At 37.4% G+C, this 19,123-nt stretch overlaps 1 protein-coding gene across 1 annotated transcript; it reads left to right on the forward strand.

Annotated features, from left to right (window-relative positions):
• The first annotated feature begins 1,148 nt into the window (after window positions 1–1,148).
• ppp4r2a (protein phosphatase 4, regulatory subunit 2a) lies at window positions 1,149–16,521 on the forward strand. Its single transcript, XM_007256351.4, has 9 exons — window positions 1,149–1,257; window positions 2,205–2,286; window positions 4,762–4,932; window positions 5,892–5,985; window positions 6,128–6,165; window positions 6,303–6,374; window positions 7,727–7,864; window positions 8,110–8,441; window positions 12,902–16,521. Exons 1-9 carry the CDS (start codon window positions 1,224–1,226, stop codon window positions 13,306–13,308), a joined length of 1,368 nt encoding a protein of 455 aa, XP_007256413.3. The 5' UTR covers window positions 1,149–1,223; the 3' UTR covers window positions 13,309–16,521.
• The last annotated feature ends 2,602 nt before the right edge of the window (window positions 16,522–19,123 follow it).

A 19,123-nucleotide genomic window follows, 5' to 3' on the forward strand; every position in this document is an offset into this window, starting at 1 on the left:
CCTTTTAGAATCTGTTCCATCCACCTATCATCCAAACATGTGAGCACCACATTAGAATGCTGTAGGGTATCAGAATCTCAAAACAAGTGTCAATAACAACAGAAACACAAGCTGTTTGGCAATGGCAGAGAAGATTTGGCAAATATTTAATGCCCACAACCCACATACTCAACTCTAATGCTCATCCCACAAATGCATATTCCTTACAAATGTGGCAACATTTAAAAGGAAAATAAATATGCTTTCCTTTGGTATAAGATTCATGCCAAGTAGCATTATTACAACAAAGAAATAATCTATCAAACATAAAATTCCTTACTTTTTGTGCTATGTTTACTTATATACAGCTCTGGAAAAAATTGAGAGACCACTTCAGTTTCTGAATCAGTTTATCTGATTTTGCTTTTTATAGTTTATGTTTGAGTATATGTTTGAGTAAAATGCATTGTTTTATTCCATAACAGATGGACAACATTTCTCAACATTTCCCAAATAAAAAAAAAATCAAATAAAAATATTGTCATTTAGAGCATTTATTTGCAGAAAATTGGCAGAAAAATGTTTTAAATAACAAAAAAAGATGCAGAGCTTTCAGACCTCAAATAATGCAAGGGAAAAAAATACTATTCATAAAGATTTAAGAGACCAGAAATCAATATTTGGTGGAATAACCCTGGGTTTTAATCACAGTTTTTATGCATCTTGGCATGTTCTCCTCCACCAGCCTTACACACTGCTTTTGGATAACTTTATGCCACTCCTGGTGCAAAAATGTAAACAGTTCAGCCTGGTTTGAATCCTCTTGATTATATTCCAGAGGTTTTCAATATGTAAAATCAAATAACCTCATTTTTTTTAAAACGGTCTCATTTTTTTTGCAGAGCCGTGTATTTATAGTATTAAAGTGTGAGTGATTATGGTAAATGTATTGACATTCTGTAAATCACTGCTTTTCTCATTTAGGTTTAAGTGTAACCATCGTAACTACAATTAAATATTTAAAAAGGTAGTTTTGTGTGTGTGTTTTTTTTTTTATTTTTTTTGCTAAATATAATTATATGTATTAATTTATTGTATATAATGATATCTATATTTAACGCTGCTCTGAACACAAGCGGAGCCTCAGCGGCAGGTTGGTGACGCCACCGGCGCCATATTAGCCGCTGCCATCGTTGTGTTTTGCAGCTGGACGGAGGAAGAGCCGGTGAAAACAGAGCTCCACCATGGAGATAGACACACTGCTCAGCGCCTTCAGGGGTAATTACACCCGCATTTACTGCGCGTGGGGTGAATTCTGATTAAAAAACGATATTTGTTAGAGTATTTGTACTCGTTGTGTAAATAAGGTGAAGGTTAGGGGGCTGGCTGACGAGGTTGGAGATGTTAGCTTTAGCTCCTGAGCGTTAATATACTGGAAGCTAGCGTTAGCTAACGCGCTAGCTCAGCAGCTACAGCTAGTTAGCTTAGCTAACCTAACTAGGTAACTAATTAAGTTAGCTAATTAGATAACTCGCTAGGTGGGCTAATCTAAGATAGCTTACTAACCTGCTAGCTAGCTAACTAACTTAACTGAAGATGAAAGCTAAGCTAGCTAACTAACCTAGCTAACGTTTAGTTAGCTAAAAAGATGTTGAAGTTTTTTGATAAGCCTATAGAAAACACAACGCTCGTTTTCAGTGTTGGTGTTGAATTGGCTGTTCTATTAAGATTCCTTAAATATTTAGTTTTTTCAACCCTACAAAAATAGGCTGTGCTTGGTCTTGACTAAAAGCCTGAAGTATAACTAAGTTAACTAATATAGAATATTGCTAGCAAGCTTTCTGCAGAGTGCAGCTAGACCAAGGCTGCTTTCTCCCAGTACAGTAGGTTAAATGAAGTTAAATATTAACTAGTGTTAGCTCGCTTGTTCCTGAATGACCCGCTTTTCAGACCATTCATCAGCATTATCTTGTGCTTACAGTCCAGTATTAGGATTAACTTAAGGCTAGCTATCTTAACCTGTCCAGAATTGTGGTGGTTATCTAAGCTATCTGGCTAACTAACGTTAGCTAACCTAAGTTAACTAACGTTAACTGCATTTGCTGATTAACATTTGTACTGTAGCCAAGCAGTCCAATGTGAGTGACATTAATGATAAAGTGAATTTCATTGTTGTTAGAAATGTAGCCCTAACTAACAGAGCGAATTCTACCTCTTTGTTTCAGATTTTGAGAAGAAAGGGAAACAAGAAACATGTCCTGTTTTGGACCAGTTTCTCTGCCACATTGCCAAAACTGGAGAGACTATGTAAGTTTGCTAATTTTTTCACCTTTACATTTACATTTAGGGCTATTAACAGACGACTGCTTACAAATAGGATTTACTGTTTTAAGGTAGCTAAAATGCTTAGCTAGTGAACACTAGTGTAAAAAGGTACCTCAAGCTTTGATACTGTGAAATATACAAAAGGTATGATGGATAGCTGGAAGAATAGATAGATAGATAGATAGATAGATAGATAGATAGATAGATAGATAGATAGATAGATAGATAGATAGATAGATAGATAGATAAATTCAACTTTGTCATTGCTTAGTACAGGTACATGGCAATAAAATGCAGTTATCATCTACCTAAATTGTAAATAGTAGCAATAGTGCAAAGAAGCAGTGCACATGGGCAATAAATAATTTGATATTATATGTATGTACATAATACGGGTGTGTGATATTGTATCGTACACAAAAATATTGCCAACATTTTTGAATGTCGTAAATGATATTATACCCTGAAACATTGTGCCATTAAACTCACCCCCCAATTATCACATCAGGGTACAATTTTTTTGCTATTGTTAGCAAAATAATAATTCGCACTGTTCTTAATTCACATTATATATCTACTAGAGACAGATTATATCTGTTCAGTATTGTTCATTTTACTTTAATCCAAGATATATGGAGAGATTTGGAGTGCATTATTAGTATTATGACATTCTGGAACAATGACTTCTAATACAAATCTGATAAAATTCTTGTAATTTTTTTATATCTCAATTAGGAGTGTGCCATATTGTATCGTATCCAATAATAAAATTAAGTTTTCATTTTGTGGCATTAGTGTATTCTTGAAATTATTTTAAAAATTGTTTTGTTATGTCACCAATAGTATCATTATTATGAAATATCTTGATATTTAAGGGTCATATCGCCCACCCCTAGTAAATGTATATACATATGTGTATTTAAGTTATTTACAGGACTAATAGTTAAGTCATGTAAGTGTAGTATGAGTGTTAGTGAGGTGTGGAGGTCATCAGAGTAATGGTGGCAGGAACAAAGCTGCACCTCAGTTGGCTGGTTCTGGTCCGGATGCTCCTGTGTCTTCTCCTAGGTGGGAAGGAGGTTGAACAATGTATGGCAGGGGTGCACTGTGCATGTGGCGCTAACAGTGAATGTCTCTGATGGCAGAGGGTTGCAGCCTGTGATGCAGGTGTATGGCAATGTTGTCTTAGCTACCAATAAAAGTGGGTATGCTCTTAACTTTGCTTACAGTGTTGAGCAGTATAGTGGGATTTGACATGATAATACAAGTACTATTACATTTGTTGAAAGAATTGACTTAACTTTTATAAGCTATTTGGTTTCAGTTGTTAACTATAAGGCTTATTTTTTGTAAGGAAAGACAAGAGGAGACGAGACAAACAAAAAAAGACAAGACAACCATATACACCATACAGCTTGTGCTGTGTACCGATGCAATTTGGCCTCCACCTTAGGTTTAGCGTCTTGCTTAGTAGCCTAACAGTGGCGCTCGACAAACCTGGTTATCGAACCCTCAACCTTGTTGTTGATGGCCCAAGTGCTCCAACTGCTGAGATACCACTGCCCAACGTTTGTGTGTGTTTTTTTATTTATTTATTTATTTATTTATTTTTTAAATAAATGTATTGCATTTATTGTTTAATCTGTTTTAATGCCATCTTATGCATTTGCATTAAAAATGCAGGTGTAAACACAAGATAAACAAGATGAGTTTTCTCTGTTTACATTGTCATACAAGTGGAAATACGCCTGTTGTAGTTAATAGGTGTAATTATTACTGACGATCTTTGCTTCTCTCCCTCACTCTCTCTTGCAGCAAGTGTTTTTGCACTCTTAAAAGTACATGAGCGCTGTAGAGTTTGTTCTTTTGCGGGTTAAAATGTCAAGAAATGAAAGAACTACTGTTGTTTCTCTAAACTGTTTATTATCTCCCAGAGCACGCAGATTTTATTAGAAACAGTTGTTTACAGGATGTAAGACAGAAGTGATGTACACACTGCGTGCTTTTTAAGAGGATAAGCAAAAGCGAATCTCGTCTGGTCACACTAGGGGTGTGTTTTTTAAAGACCAGTGCAAACAGAATCTAGTCAATGCAGATCCAGATACTACCCAGATACAAAATGCATGTTAATGCCACGTGTAAACAGGCCCCTTGTGGCACTTTCTTGTATGGTCCGAGATCAGATACATATCTGATATGTGGGCACAAAACAATTATTTGAATGTGCAGAATAACAATCGTTTTGTTGGGTAGTCGGAACGGAACAAGGCAAACAACAGAGGCGATGCATCAGTGTGCTGTTCCAGGGACAGAGTTTTGTTCATATTGCAGACAGATGACTTTTATGAGATTCATGGGTCAGTATAAGAAAAAGCAACTGTATGGATTTAGTGATTTTCTGTACTGTGCGGTTTTATTAGAGTCTAATACTATTTTTATGTTGTTTTGTTCTTTTAGGATTCAGTGGTCCCAGTTTAAAAGCTATTTTCTTTTCAAACTGGAGAAAGTTATGGATGATTTTAAAGCCTCGTCTCCAGAACAGCGAGGTCCGGCAAATCCAAATGTTGAATATATTCCCTTCGAGGAGATGAAGGAAAGGATACTTAAAATTGTGGATGGATACAATGGGTAAGGGAAAGGTTTATGTTACGGCAAAATTTTAACAAACTTTATATGGAAACTGAGCATCTAAAAACAGCACATTCTGGTCTTGCTGATTTAGTGATTTCATAAATACCAATCCAAAACTGCTTTCTGAATGAAGCAAAAGATTGGGAAGGCAATGAAACTAGTTATTAAACTCTGCCTTTATCAAAAGTTTGTCACAAATTAAAAGAAGAAACTATTATTGTACAAATTATGATCTCTGTCAAAGGTAATAGAACATGGGACTAGTATTCCATGACTTTTGCCATGTTTACGGATGAGTCATTTGTCAGTGTGCATGTATAATTATAGCCAGACTCTGTTGGTCATGGTCATTACCACCTATTTTGCTGTGTGCTGTCGTAGTGCCTTCTCTGACATATTCTAGGTATACATGTTCATGTCACTGTGCAAACTGTCAGCTGTGCAAAATGCCGACACAGCTTCAGAAATGGAGTATCTCATCCATTGGCACGCACAATCAGGCCTCGCTGAAACTGATTATTCACGTCGCCTTGCCTTAAGCATGGGCCTCACTCACAAGAAAACACCTTGCAACTTGTACAGCTGTGGAAATCCCAAGCTGTTGCTTGATCTAATGTGTCATGATCAGCTTGCATAATGCTATCACATGACTTTTGGCAGGTCAGTGTAAATACAATCATAAATGAGTCATAGAACACATTAGATGCTAAGAGTACCTCTCTGTATCCATCTGGTTTTATTTATGTTTCCTAATTTACACATCACAACTTTTTTGGAATTGGGGTTACATTGGTTTTGTATCGTTATAAACACAAAATAGAAGTTTTTAGCTAGTCACTTCATATGTTTTGAGAATATGAAATCACTGTAGCTCAAAATAGAAAGTACAGTTGAAGGCTGTACACTGAAATGAGCATTTCAGTTTGTGAAATTGCTGGCTTGTCGCTTTGTTCCAGGATCCCTTTCACAATCCAGCGTCTGTGTGAACTGCTTACTGAGCCGAAAAGAAACTACACAGGAACAGACAAGTTCCTCCGAGGCGTAGAGAAGGTAGGCTGTGTTCCCAAAGCTGATTACCAGCCACCAATTTCACACTGAGAAGGAGCTGAAAGCGTGATGCAGCAGAAATTATGTACATTCAACTAAGAGAGTTCTCTCAAAAGAATTAACCTTGCTGTTTTGTTTACTGCAGAATGTAATGGTGGTCAGCTGTGTGTATCCTACCTCAGAGTGAGTGAAACTGTCATTTCACTTTCTAATCTAGCCAGTTTTATGCACTGATATTTCATGTATTCATTTGCTAAATATCCAGGTTTTGGAACATATTTCCTTTTCTCTGTTATCCAAATATGCTTTTGTTTTTGTAGGAAAAATGGATCTACTGTGAATAGGATGAATGGAGTCATGTTCCCTGGAAATGCCTCTGCTTTTCCAGATAGGTAAGAGGTGACTGTGCTGCAGCATGTGTTTATGGTGTTTGGAAATTAATTGGACTGTAATTTTTTTTTTTTGTCAAAACTTTTAGTGTTTTTTTTTATTTTTGTTGGTTAATCTGGCATGAATCTGAGGCAAACCACAAAAATATGTGCTTTTTCACTCCACATTAGGACCATAAACGTGGGCCTCAATATGTAGTAAATTAATGACAAATCCAATTTCTATTCTATTTTATTTTATTTTAATTTTCCATTAAACTATAGTAATGTTGGCTATTGCCAAAGGAAAATACAAATTTTAGTTAATTTTATTTACTATTATTAATTTTTTTGGGTTGCTTGTGTACTAAATTTGAGACTCTTTCAGCGATTATACAGGCAGTTCATACATGCCAGTTTCATTTTTCTGCAAAAGCCTCTCACCAGTCATGGCTGGCTTTTTTATTGCTTGTTTTTTATTGCATGAAAATGATTGTCACTGAAGATTTGAAGGAACATGGCTGAGATTTCAGTGACATGGCTGAGAAATGCTGCAGCCTAGACTTTAGCTTCTGCACCCAAACAGTTCACTATCCATATGTACCATAGTTTCATGACTTACAGAGTGTACAAAGTAGGAGAATGCAATTTGTGATTAAGCAATGTTTGGATTTTTTAACATTTACTTAATTTGTTCACTATGTGTTATTGATTTAATTGTGGGCGTGCAGGCAATTACAAAGATCAGGCATTTTCACATTAGGCCTTGGGTCCACAACACAACTTTTGAAATCATAGCAGATTTTAAACAGACTGGGTTTATCTTACAGTTTGCTGAGTGTTTTTATTGGGAATGAAAAAAATATCCATTGCAGACTAAAAGGCTAGATCATATATTAAAAAAATGAGGTCAGCTGACTACCTGAATATACTGAATGACCAGATTATTTAATCAGTGGACTTTTTCTTCCCTGATGACACGGGTATATTCCAACATGACAATGTCAGGATAAATGGGGCTGGAATTGTGAAAGAGTGATTCAGGGAACACGAGATCATCATTTTCACATATGGATCGTTAACCACAGAGTCCAGACCTTAATCTCATTGTGAGAATCTTGCGGTGCAGCGGTCAGACTCTACCATCATCAGTGCTGCAAGATCTTGGTTAAAAATTTATGCAACACTGGATTGAAATAAATCTTGTGACACTGCAGAAGCTTATTAAAACAATGCCACAGTGAATGCATGCCGCAATCAAAGCTAAAGGCGGTCCAACCAAATATTAAGAGTGTGTGAATTTTTTTTTTTTTTTTTTTTTTTTTTGGGGTCAGACATTGTATATGACTAATATTTTGTTATATTGCCTCCCACAGGAATGTGAATGGTCCAGGAACCCCCAGGCCAATAAACAGACCAAAGCTTTCTCTGTCCAGCAGTGTAGCTACAAACGGCCTCCCTGACAGCACAGAGAACAAAGAGGAAGATCATGAGCAGACAGACAGAACAGCCAGGTAACAAAGGAATATTTTTTTAGCAAACTGCAAATATATGTATTTGTCGAAGTGTAAAAGCATGCTGCTTTTTTGCATGAAGTTTATGTTGGACGAACATTTGCACAGCTAGCCTGCTTAGAGTACGTCTGTGTAAAAATGGTATATATTAGAGTGGAAAGGCTGCATGTTTACAGAAAGCGGTTTCTATTTGCTTTTTGTGTCTGTTTGAACTAGTGGTTAAATTTATATATATTTTTTTCCAGTGACTCATCAGAAGCTGAAAGCTTAAGCAGCGGACCAACGAAGAGCAAACATCGCAAGGATGAGGAAGATGATGATGATGATGAAGATGAAGATGCAGATGATGATGTCCGGCATGAAGCGAAGCGGCTCAGGTTTGATAAGGATGAAGACGAGGAACAGGATGACGAAGAAGAGGAAGAGGAGGAGGAGGAGGAGGAGAAGGGCAAAGAAGAGAACGGGAAGGAGATGCCCTGTCCTGCTCCAGCTGAGAGCTCGTCGGATGTGTCAGAGTCTTCGTTGAATGTCACTACACAGCTGAAGGATGCAGATGCTGCAGTTGCTGAAGACCAAGGTAAGTTGTATGGTTTGTGTTGTGAATTTTAAATTGAATACTACAGGGTCACACACATCTGTCCCTAAACTGCCAGTTTTGTCAAAATCTGAGTCCCCTTTGCATGCATATGTATTGCTTTGAAATAAATGTGTAGCCTGTTTCTTTTTATGAGAAAAAAAAATTAATAATAATAATAAATATAGCCGCAAGCGGCAATCATCGGGTTCAAGCACCAACTTGCACAATGGTGCCTACTGGAGCATTGAATGGTGATGTGTAAGAAGGTCTAATATGATTGGAGATGCCCTGTCACATTTAGAAATTATCAAGTTTTTCACCTGTTATTAATGTTGAGCAGAGGCCTTTCAACCTGCTCAGTGCTTAAATTCACATGTAAATCTAGTGAACTTTGTAGGATATTCATTAAGTGAGTTAGAACTAGTCAAAAGGTGTCTACATGTTATTGGTATTGATCAGGTGGCTTCAACCAGAATGTTCACAAAGTGGTATTCAGATTGACCTTTGAACCTTTGCAGAACAAGCTGAAATGTTTGACCAAACAAGTTTAAATTAACACAAAGGAGTGAATGTTCTGATATGACATGTAATTACGAAGTTATTATAAATCTAGTTCTGAATTAAATGGCGCTTCATCAAGCACCAACTAGCACAATGGTGCCTACTAGAGCATAGGATGGTGATGTGTAAGAAGGTCTAACACAATTGGAGACATTCTGTCACATTTAGAAATGATCAAAAGTCTTTCACCTGTTATTAATGTTGAGAAGAGGCACAAAGGAGTGAATGTTCTGATATGACATGTAATGTCAAGTTATTCTTAATCTAGTTCTGTATTAAATGGCGCTTCATCAGAGTGATATTGTACAGAGGTCTTGAACATTGTGAGATTACAGCAAATACTGCAGAGTTACAGCAATTTAGGTTAGAAATTCCAAGGACGCACAGATTGCTTGATGCATGGAGAGTATTGTATGTGAAATTTTCACAAATGTTTTTAATGAACATTTACCTAGAGACTCTACAGTGTGCAGCAAGACTGAAATGGAGGTGATAGGCCAAATATCCAGAGAGTAGTTTCAATATAGCTATTTTCAAACAATTAGCAATTATGAATGAACAAAGCACTTTTTAAACATAGTTGTATTGAGAAATTTGTCAGAGCCACTGTACTAAATATGGCAAAAACAATTAGATGTCAAAATAGTACAGCATGATTGACATATACTCGTTTTTTTGGAACAGCGCCCCCCAGTGGGCGGATTGTTTCAGCACTTTGCAGGTCACTACAGTGTCTCCACCTGAACATAACTGCCAAATATCATCCAGATTGGGCAACATTCAGCCTGCCAAAATGTCTGCTGAATGCTGATTGGCTGATGGTGTTCAGCCATGTTGATTGATTAAGTTGCCCTTTGAACATCCTTTAGAGGCTGTATGATAGATTCTGCATGCAAAGTTTCAACTTGCTAGGTTGCACGGTTGCTGAGAAACAGTGCTCCAAATTTACCTCTTGAAGTGAATGGGGCATATATCCGGAAGGACTAATTTGCATATGGCGGCCATATTGTTTACATATTTCAACTTTTTCTTAATGAATATTGAAGCGCATGCTCTCACGAGTGTTTTGATATCAAACATGCCAGGATTGGTCAAAATTCCTAGGACTAGTTTGCAAAAGTAGGTTTTGCATATTATGCAAATTAGCAAAAAATCTATATAGACGGAAGTGCATGGTCCAAATTGGAACGTTGTTGGTATTGACCCAAGGACTCCATCAAAAAAAGAATTTTGAATGTAGGTCTTATGGTTTTTGAGTTATTGAGAAAATTGTGAAAAATGAATTTCCTTGTTTATAGCGCCACCACTTGACCAATCGGTGCCATTTTTGTTGTCCACCGAGATGCACTGATCCTTCATCTACCTACCAAGTTTCATTTCTCTATGACTTACGGTTTAGGCTGCACAACTGTTTTTTCAGGAGAAAAAGAATAATAATAATAAGAAGAAGAAGAAAAATCTTAGCAAAAACAATAGGGTTCTACGCACCTTCGGTGCTTGAACCCTAATAATGTGGACTCCAATTGGAAGGTTAAGCACACTCAGTCATTATGCTGACAAAACATGACCAGTTTAACGCATCGTAATCAAAAAGCAACAGGCTGTCTAAGAAAAATTTGTTGGTGACAATTTTTAATTATTTATTAGTCAAATGTTGTGGTCTTAAACTGTAACTCCGGGTGTGTTTTACAATACTACTGGTATTTCATCACAATGAAGTGTGTATAACCCAGATTTACAAATAATTAGTTAAAAATACACTGATGCTTAAAGCTCACCTTCCCAAAAATCCGATTTTTCTTGTTTTTTGTGGAATACAGTAGGTCTCTCCGAGTTGAATGTGTACACCTGCACATTAAACTGTTTTGCAGCCCCCATTGTCTGCAGGAGCTAAGCAAAGAAATCCCCCCTCCCCCCCTCCGAAAAACGGGTGAATTTTGAATTATCTTTCTGCCTACGTAGGCAGAAACTCACAGACCAGCCCACCTTGGCTCGAGAAACTCCCAGAGGCGGAGCTGAAGCGACGCAACATCACCGCTCATCAGTTAGGAGGTGGGAGGCAGTGAGCGGCAGAGCGGTGGAGGGGCGTCGCAGTGCTCCTAGCCAATCAGAGGAGAGATATTTGCATTCTGTTTGCATGTATGAATATTCATGAGCAAAGCTGGAATCCGGTCATTTTGGACACACCCCTAAAACAGTCCATTAAAAAAGAGCTATACAGAGACACCTGAGCACTTTTTTTTTACAAAAACGGCTCACATGTCATTCATTCATACTAGAGACCACAACTAGACATTTTAAAATGAAAGAAAAAACGACGGAAGGTGAGCTTTAAGTAAAGAGCTGCTTGTTGAAGGAAAACTGAAAACTACTAATAATAATATTGCTAATAATAATTATAATAATAATAATAATAGTTGCTCTGGAACAGAAACAGGAATCACACGCCTAATATGTAATGCTCATACTGCTGCTACACACGCTTGCAAAGGGCATTGGCAAGTGTTTACCAATGCTATTGGGAACAAGAAAAAAATCGTACAATTCCATTTGATTACAGTTCATAGGTCTGCAATGTAATTATAAAATTGATGCATCTTAATGTATCTTTTTTTTCTATAAAGGATTTGTTTTTCTTCATGACTACCTACTTTTTTTTTTAAGTAAAGTATTTGTAAGGATCATTAATCCTGCTATTTTTAGGCTCGTTGACACTATTTCTATTTACTTGATTAGTTGAAATAACTATGCATTTGTTAGGTTGTTACTACAGAAATCTAGGATTAATGTAACAAGGAAAGCAGAAACCAAAATACCAGTGTAATGTATATATGGAGCTGGTTAATGTTGTGGCTGCTCTGTGTTTGATCTGCACATGAGTGAAGTATTATGCAAACTATATAATAGAGCCTTTTTTTACTGTATTATATCTCAGGGTAGTTTTGATGCTTTTTAAATTAGAGTATTGTGATGAGAGAGAGTCTTTAGCACAGTTTGAGTGAAAAAAGCGGATAGCTCTATAGGTGTTGTTTTTATTTTTTATTTTTTTGGTGTTTGTTGGATTAGAGTTTGTGCTAAACACAAACAGTGCGAACACACTCGCATATAAAAACTTAGGACAACATGAGGGAAATGCAGGATCACACAATATGCGCACTGTAGAACTTAGAATCGAACCAGCATACTAGGTCAAAACGTGAACCCGTTGGTTGGTTGATTTAATCGATTTTTGGCATGTGTGAATCGATTCAGTTTCAGAAATCGAAATGCATCTAATAATCGATAATTTCCCCCACTGCTAGTATCACTTGATACGTTGTATTTGTTACATATGATTTGATATATTCAATATGAACAAATAATATAAAGGCCATCATCTGCAGTCTACGTTTCCTCCTTTTTTGTTTGGCTCCGAAACCTATGATGATCTGCCCTTTCTGCTAGGCTTCAATGCAGGGAACTGAATGCAGCAGCATCATTCAGAAATGCTCATTATGGACATAACTGTACAATGTGGACAGTACTGTACAACAATGTGAAATTCATGTAATAAAACTATTTAAATTTTCAGTGCTGTAGGTTGGAATCGTAGAATCATACATGTGAAACTGTGTAATGATATGTGAAAGTAATTTTAAATTTTTTTTTATTATTATACAATAATTTCAAAAGTTACTTGAAGCATTTCCAAGTTATCAAACAGAGCGTTAATGACTTTTTTTTATCTTGATATAATCTGAGATGCTCTTAATTTCTAATCGCTGTTTGTTAGATACACTTTTCATCTGTACAGAGATTGTTGTTCTCCAAAAGCAGCTGTAGAACATTCTCATGAATGTGTATGAATGTTCCTCATTGGTTTGCATACAAGCCTCACTCACACACTCCTCTTTCCACAGAGCCCTCCAGCACTCAGTCTGAGTCTGTAGAGGAAGAAGGCAATAAATCTGAGACTGAGGATTCTTCCAGTCCTTCCCAAAGTCAGAAGAGCGCTGGTGAATCGGACATATCATCAGAGCAGCCTGTTCAGGCTGGGAGGGAAGCTGCAGAACCTGCGGAAGAACAGGATCCTGAAGAGAAGCCAGACCCAGTAAGCAGCAGCAGCAGCAGCAGTAGCAGCAGCATCAGCAATAGTAGCAGCGAGGAAGAGGGAGTGTCCAGCGCAGAGCCTGTGTCTGCGTCTGTGTCTGCTTCTGCCTCTGCCTGTCCGAGCAGTTCCACCGAACAGGCAGCAGAGGGCAGCAGCAGCGCAGAGAACAGTTCAGACAGCTCAGAGACTGCAGATGACCCCATGGAGGAAGAGTGAAGAAGATTGGGCCGGCCTTTTGCCACTGAAAGAATTTCTTCTGCACCAAACTAGCCCAGAACCACGTGAACCAGTCGTGTGAAGGGAGCAAACGGCTCTCTTTACCTCACACCAGGGGAGGGCATTCTTGTGGCAACCCAGACCAGACCCAGAGAACCCTTAAGCTCAACCCTCTGACCCTCAGGTTTCTCTCCACACCTTATATGACCCTGTACATTTGTCAGATGGCCACACTTTGTTTGTGTTCTTTTTTTTTTTTTTTTTTTTTCCCTCTCCCTCTTTCTCTCTCTTTTCCTCCCAGCCCATCCCCCCTTTTCCCTGGAAGCTTTTGAATTCACTAACGCAAGTTGCCTCTGTCTGTGTCAGGTTTTGTATTCAATCTTCTATTCATCTAATTATCATGATTATTTATCACGGTCATGGTTATCTACTACTGTGGGATGAGTGCTACATTTCATTAAACATTGTTCTCTGTAAGGAAATGTATGGATATGAGTGTGTGTGTGTGTTAGTGTGTGCATGTTTAGTTTGTTTAATACCCTTATCTTGGCAGTAGACCAGGTTAATGCAGTCAGAGCAATAAGCTTTAACCTGCAGATTATAGGAGTTAAACATTCCAGGGGCAACCCTCTCAAAGTGATATTAGGTAGGATTGAAATGTTGCAGATCTGCAGAGCTGAATAATATGACCATAATTTACAATGCAATATGTGAATTAATTTTGGTCTATATGATTCAGATATTGATATATGAACAGTAATTGGCCACAATGAATGTGACTAACTGCATCCTGTAATGGACATCAGTGAAAAGTCAGTGACCGATGCTGAAAAAAATGTGTTACAAAATATCTGTATTAAGTTATTATTCAGCCCTAGCTGCAGGATGTGAAGCAAGAGCAAGTCAAAAAATACTCATCATTTTTATTTTTTTTTTCCCTTCAGATTTGTTATTAGCTGATAACAGATAGCTAATGGTTAATGGACCAATTCCCACCTTTCCACCAATGTGATTGTTGTACAGTAACAACTTGGTATGAATTTAGTACATACTGTTTAAGCTGTTGAAAGTATGTGGACATCACTCAGTTCAGATATTTTATTATAACATTGCTGACATTAACTGACTACACTGCCTTCTAAATCTGTTTGGTTGTGATTTGCATACAAGTCTTCTACAAGTTAAGGAAGGGTGTCCAATCTTATTCTCTGAGTAAAAAAAATCTAAAACCAAGGTTCATGTGTTGGATACATTGTATACATTTGATAGAATAGATTTAATCCAGTTTGTTTAGTGTTCACACTGCGGTTTAGTTTAGCGAGTGCACTGACAAACTTTGCTTTGCCTGTTGCTATCACAACCTGCATGAGCTTCGTCCTTCAGTACTTCGTGTTAATTGGATGTGGATGGTGGCATGTTGTTAATTTGGGGGGTTGTGCCAAATTCTGCCTCCTTGACAAAAATCCGATTCCATTCATGTGTTCACACGCAATGTGCAGCAGAATGAGTGTAAGGTTACCCTTGTATTCCTTTTATTTAGGTTTATAAATAAGATGAGTTCATTTTGAGCTTCGTTTTGAGTCCCTGGAAAAAATCTGACTTTTCTTTCTAATTGGGTTAATTTGGCTCCTATGGTCTTCCTGTAAAAAATTAAAAATATTATTAATAGTTTAATACTTTTTGCAAAGTCTAAGGCTCTACTGTATTTCACCACTATGACTTTCCTCTGTAAGTAGAATGACCTCAGCAGAATCCTGACCAGTCACATGGATAACATAGTTGTCTTCGTGTCTGAGCAACCGAGAGTGAAAAAAACAAAAACAGGGCTTTTTAGGACTCTGTAATTTAATGTGTTTGTTTGCCAATCATAGACGTCAATCACATACATTTGTCGAGGAGTATTTTTTCTTTGTGTTTACTATTTGAACTATTTTTATTCTGTTTGCTAAATGCATTACGTACTCCCCAAGTTTAATATAATACAAAAAAATATATCAATATATAAAAATGTGTTCCCATGGGTTTTAGGCTTTTGAATCCATTCTGCTGCATGACGTGTGAGCACACAAAAGGGAGTTCGGCACAACACCAGTACTTACTCTTTTGCTATTGGTTAATAGGTTACGATAGCCTGCTGCTTTGCAAATAAACCGAACCCTGGTGTAGTTGGTCAAGACTGGAACCTGGTTTAGTTGATCCAGAGCAAGCCTACCTTTCTGGTTGGACCAAATCTTGGTCCCTTTGGTCTGGATTGTGTTCTGCAGCATCTTTTCACACCTGCTATTTTGATTCTGGTCTAAGGTCCAGATTAAATAGTGTTGATGTGAAAGCACCCTCAGTGTGAATGTTCATGTTTTTGGAGTGGCGTTAGGGTTGAGTGTGCCTTCACTGTTCTCTGTTAGTCTCATGTTTTCTGATTTGAGTGTATTCAGGTGTTTTTTTGTTTTTGTTTTTTTTTTGCAAAAGTCTGAGTGGCATGAAGCCATTATGTTCTCTCTACTTCCCACCCTTTTTATTCTGAATGACTTGTAGAATGAACATCATCTGTGAATGAGGGGAGGTGGGTTAATTATAATCTGTGGTAATGTTTGCAGTAGCAACAGGAAATTTCCACTTGATTTATCTTCTTTTTTTTAATTTTATCTTATTTGCTCTTCTTATTTTTAATATGTTTGCTGTTAGTCAACATTCTAGCATTTGACAGTGCTGGTAATTAGACTGTACTCTCCCCTGCATTAAATAGCCATGCTTTTGGTTGCAAATGTAGGTAATTAAAATGGTGAAGCATTCTTCTATTTCTTCTTAATTGTATGTTTGTCTGTGTTTAACCACTATTAAACAAGCAATTTCTTTTTTTTTCTTTTTGTATTCAAGCTTTTTCACACCTTCTTTCCCAAGCAAAGGCAGTTGTGTACATGGTTCTGATCCTCCCATATTAACACTCCCCCTTTTCTGTTCTCTATCTTTTTTTCTTTCTTTCTCTAACGTTTGTCATAACATTTGGGTACAAGCTGACACATCTGTACCCCTTTCCCCAGCTCCTTTTTGATATTTAGAGTTTTTAAATTTCTGTAAAGTAGTTTTTTGTAGATTGTAATGAAGTGTTCACGGCTTTTGTGAGAAGTACAAAATTGTATGATTTCTCTGTGAACTGAATGCCCGGGCTTTCAATACAGTATTCATATAAAGCAATAAATGTTAACATTTTAAAGATGTGTTGCTTCTTGTCATGGCAATTAGGATTTGAATATTGTTTTGGAATACAGAAAGTGACTAGTTGTGTTCTCTGCTTCTCTGTTCCCACTACTGCTTCCTCTGGTTATTAGACAGCAGCACTCATTGGCTTGACCAACAGCCAGTAAAAGGGGAAGAGTCCAGGGCAATCAGTGCAGATCTGACAAGAATTGTCATAGCTAGGCCTGTCACAATAACTGCATTATCGAGTTTTCGTTCAATGACCTCGATCATTTTAATAATTGTGATATCGTACTTTGTGTTTGCAGTTACAAAATGCACTTAGTAAGGGCCCAGTGTGGCTTTAGTTGCTTAACTTAAATCAGCGTATCTCTCGAGTGAAGTCTGAGGCAATGTGGTCCAATGCGGTCCAATGTGGGCCAGCTGGGACAGACTGGGGCTGCACGTCATGGTGTGGGGGGGACACAGTTCCCCTGCCTCTGCACTTTGCAGCATATATATGCATATTTAGTACACACTGAAGAACCTACTATATCCTACCTTGGTTTTAGGTTCCAAAATTAGGTGCATAAACGGGAATAAAACGTATTTGGTCTTTTGAAAGGGTTAATTAATTTGTTACAGTATGTTTTTTGTATTTTATAACTGCCAAATTAGTGGTCTAAAAATCCCAACAATATCGCTTATCGCAATAATTTCTGGGACAAAATATCGTTCGCATAAAATTATCGTGACAGGCCTAGTCATAGCTTTATACAAGTTGGGAATGTCTCTTGGAGCCATTTTTGGTCGAATACAGATTTAAAAATTATCAACTTGGACAATTATTTGTAAATATGGTTATTGCTTGGCGTAACTACTACACCTTGGTCTAGAAGAAGACCCAAGCTGTCACCTTAAGCTAAGAATTAATTGGTTTGGATCGTCAGAAACAAATCAAGAACCCACAAGGCATAGACCGTCAAAAGTAAGAATGTCACTATATTTACAATAACACAGGCTTCGTCATGAGGGATTGAGAGAGAGCGTGCCTACCAAGAAAGAAGACCATTCTCTAGGAATAAACACTTTCAGATTTGAACGGATTTAGTCAGCTGAGACTAAGGCTATGTTCTCATTACGAGCCATGTTGTTCAAATCTGACTTTTTGTTCAGATTGCATTTGGTTGACAGACAGTTCACATTCACAAATGTAAAAAAAAAAGTGACCTGTATCTGTGTGTAACGAATCAGTCCCTGAAACGTCTCACATGCTCACATGTATACATTTAAAAATGTCGCCTTCACCAACAACAAAAAACATATTTGAAAGAGAAGCATGTCCCGCATGCGTAAAAGTACAAAGATGCATGAATTCCGATTTGACCTATTTGACCATGGATAGAATATGTATCTGATTTAGGACCATATATGAAAGTGACTCAAATCGGATTTGAAAAAATCAACCAACAAATGTTATTATTTTTTTATTTTTGGTTAAAGTACATGACAAAACCACCTTTGTCCGCCCCAACCGTACAATATATTTAATTCCAACCAACAGTTAAGTTTACAGTACAGGATCGTTAAATTTTAGATTATGCCAGTTCCAGTCACAACTTTAACTGATACGCTCAGGCTTTAGCTCTGTTGGCCAGACAGTTCTGCAAAGTGAGAGTAGACTAAAAGTTTTTATCAGCCTATCAACACACACTGCTGCAATAGAAAAAATCTAGAAAATCTGTCTATAAAAAAGGAGAACAAAGCCATTTCCAGTGTTCTTCTAAAGCAGATCACAACTAAAACCATTATCCAATAAAATCTGGAGTACTGGTTAATACTCTCTAGCGGACGGCTTCCCAAAATTCCTCCAAGTGCTCAGATATTACTCATCCAGGAATTTCCTGAAAGAACTCAACACAACCATCTATGGAAGTTCAGGCCTTGTGTGCCTCAGATCAACATTTGTGGAGAATAGGGCATAAGTTTTGGTATATTCAAAAATGTATTTATACAAGAGTATAAAGCGTGGAAGTCATTCAAGGCATTAGAGTAGAAAATGCTTGTATTGGTCTTGTGTAGATTATGTCACAGGAAATTAAAGAAGCACCTTAATTTCACCAACTAAACATAATCCAGTGCAGATACACAGTTTGATATTTTAATGTGAAACATGCTGTGTTTGGTGTTTTTGATGTGTTCGAAATCAAGAAATGCTTTGGATGCACCAAATATCTGGCAACCAAAAATATGACCAAAAACAGCAGTAAAACCACTTACGATATTTGGCCAATTGGAAGTGCAAAGGCTGAACAATTTATACAGAACAGTGATTGGTTTTTAAGACAGTTTTCAGTGGTTACTTATAGCAGACATGGATATACTTTATACTTCTCAGAGTGTGTTTCATAAGCCAGATGAATAGAGTGCAACAAAGCAAAGACAAGTACCTGCATAGAGGGTTTGTCCATGACAATTTTTTTGTTCTGGGACATAATGTAAACTCGACGTGCACATTTTTACCTTTGACCTCAGTGAGTTTGAAATAGTGTCGGTATTTCCATCTGGAAAAGGCTGTTTTGCCACTGGAGTCCTCCTTACTCGCCATCTCTCGCTATGCGCTGTAAACACCCACACACCC

This window comes from Astyanax mexicanus, chromosome 13 (genome assembly GCF_023375975.1).
Source record: "Astyanax mexicanus isolate ESR-SI-001 chromosome 13, AstMex3_surface, whole genome shotgun sequence".
In the NCBI taxonomy this organism is placed as follows: Eukaryota; Metazoa; Chordata; class Actinopteri; order Characiformes; family Acestrorhamphidae; genus Astyanax; species Astyanax mexicanus.

What these genes read in the sequence shown, in the direction of transcription:
- ppp4r2a (XM_007256351.4), top strand. Translation starts at nt 1,224, where the DNA reads ATGGAGATAGACACACTGCTCAGCGCCTTCAGGG. An exon ending in ACTGCTCAGCGCCTTCAGGG is followed by an intron (nt 1,258 to 2,204) that starts GTAATTACACCC and finishes TCTTTGTTTCAG; the next exon opens with ATTTTGAGAAGAAAGGGAAA. An exon ending in GCCTCTGCTTTTCCAGATAG is followed by an intron (nt 6,375 to 7,726) that starts GTAAGAGGTGAC and finishes TGCCTCCCACAG; the next exon opens with GAATGTGAATGGTCCAGGAA.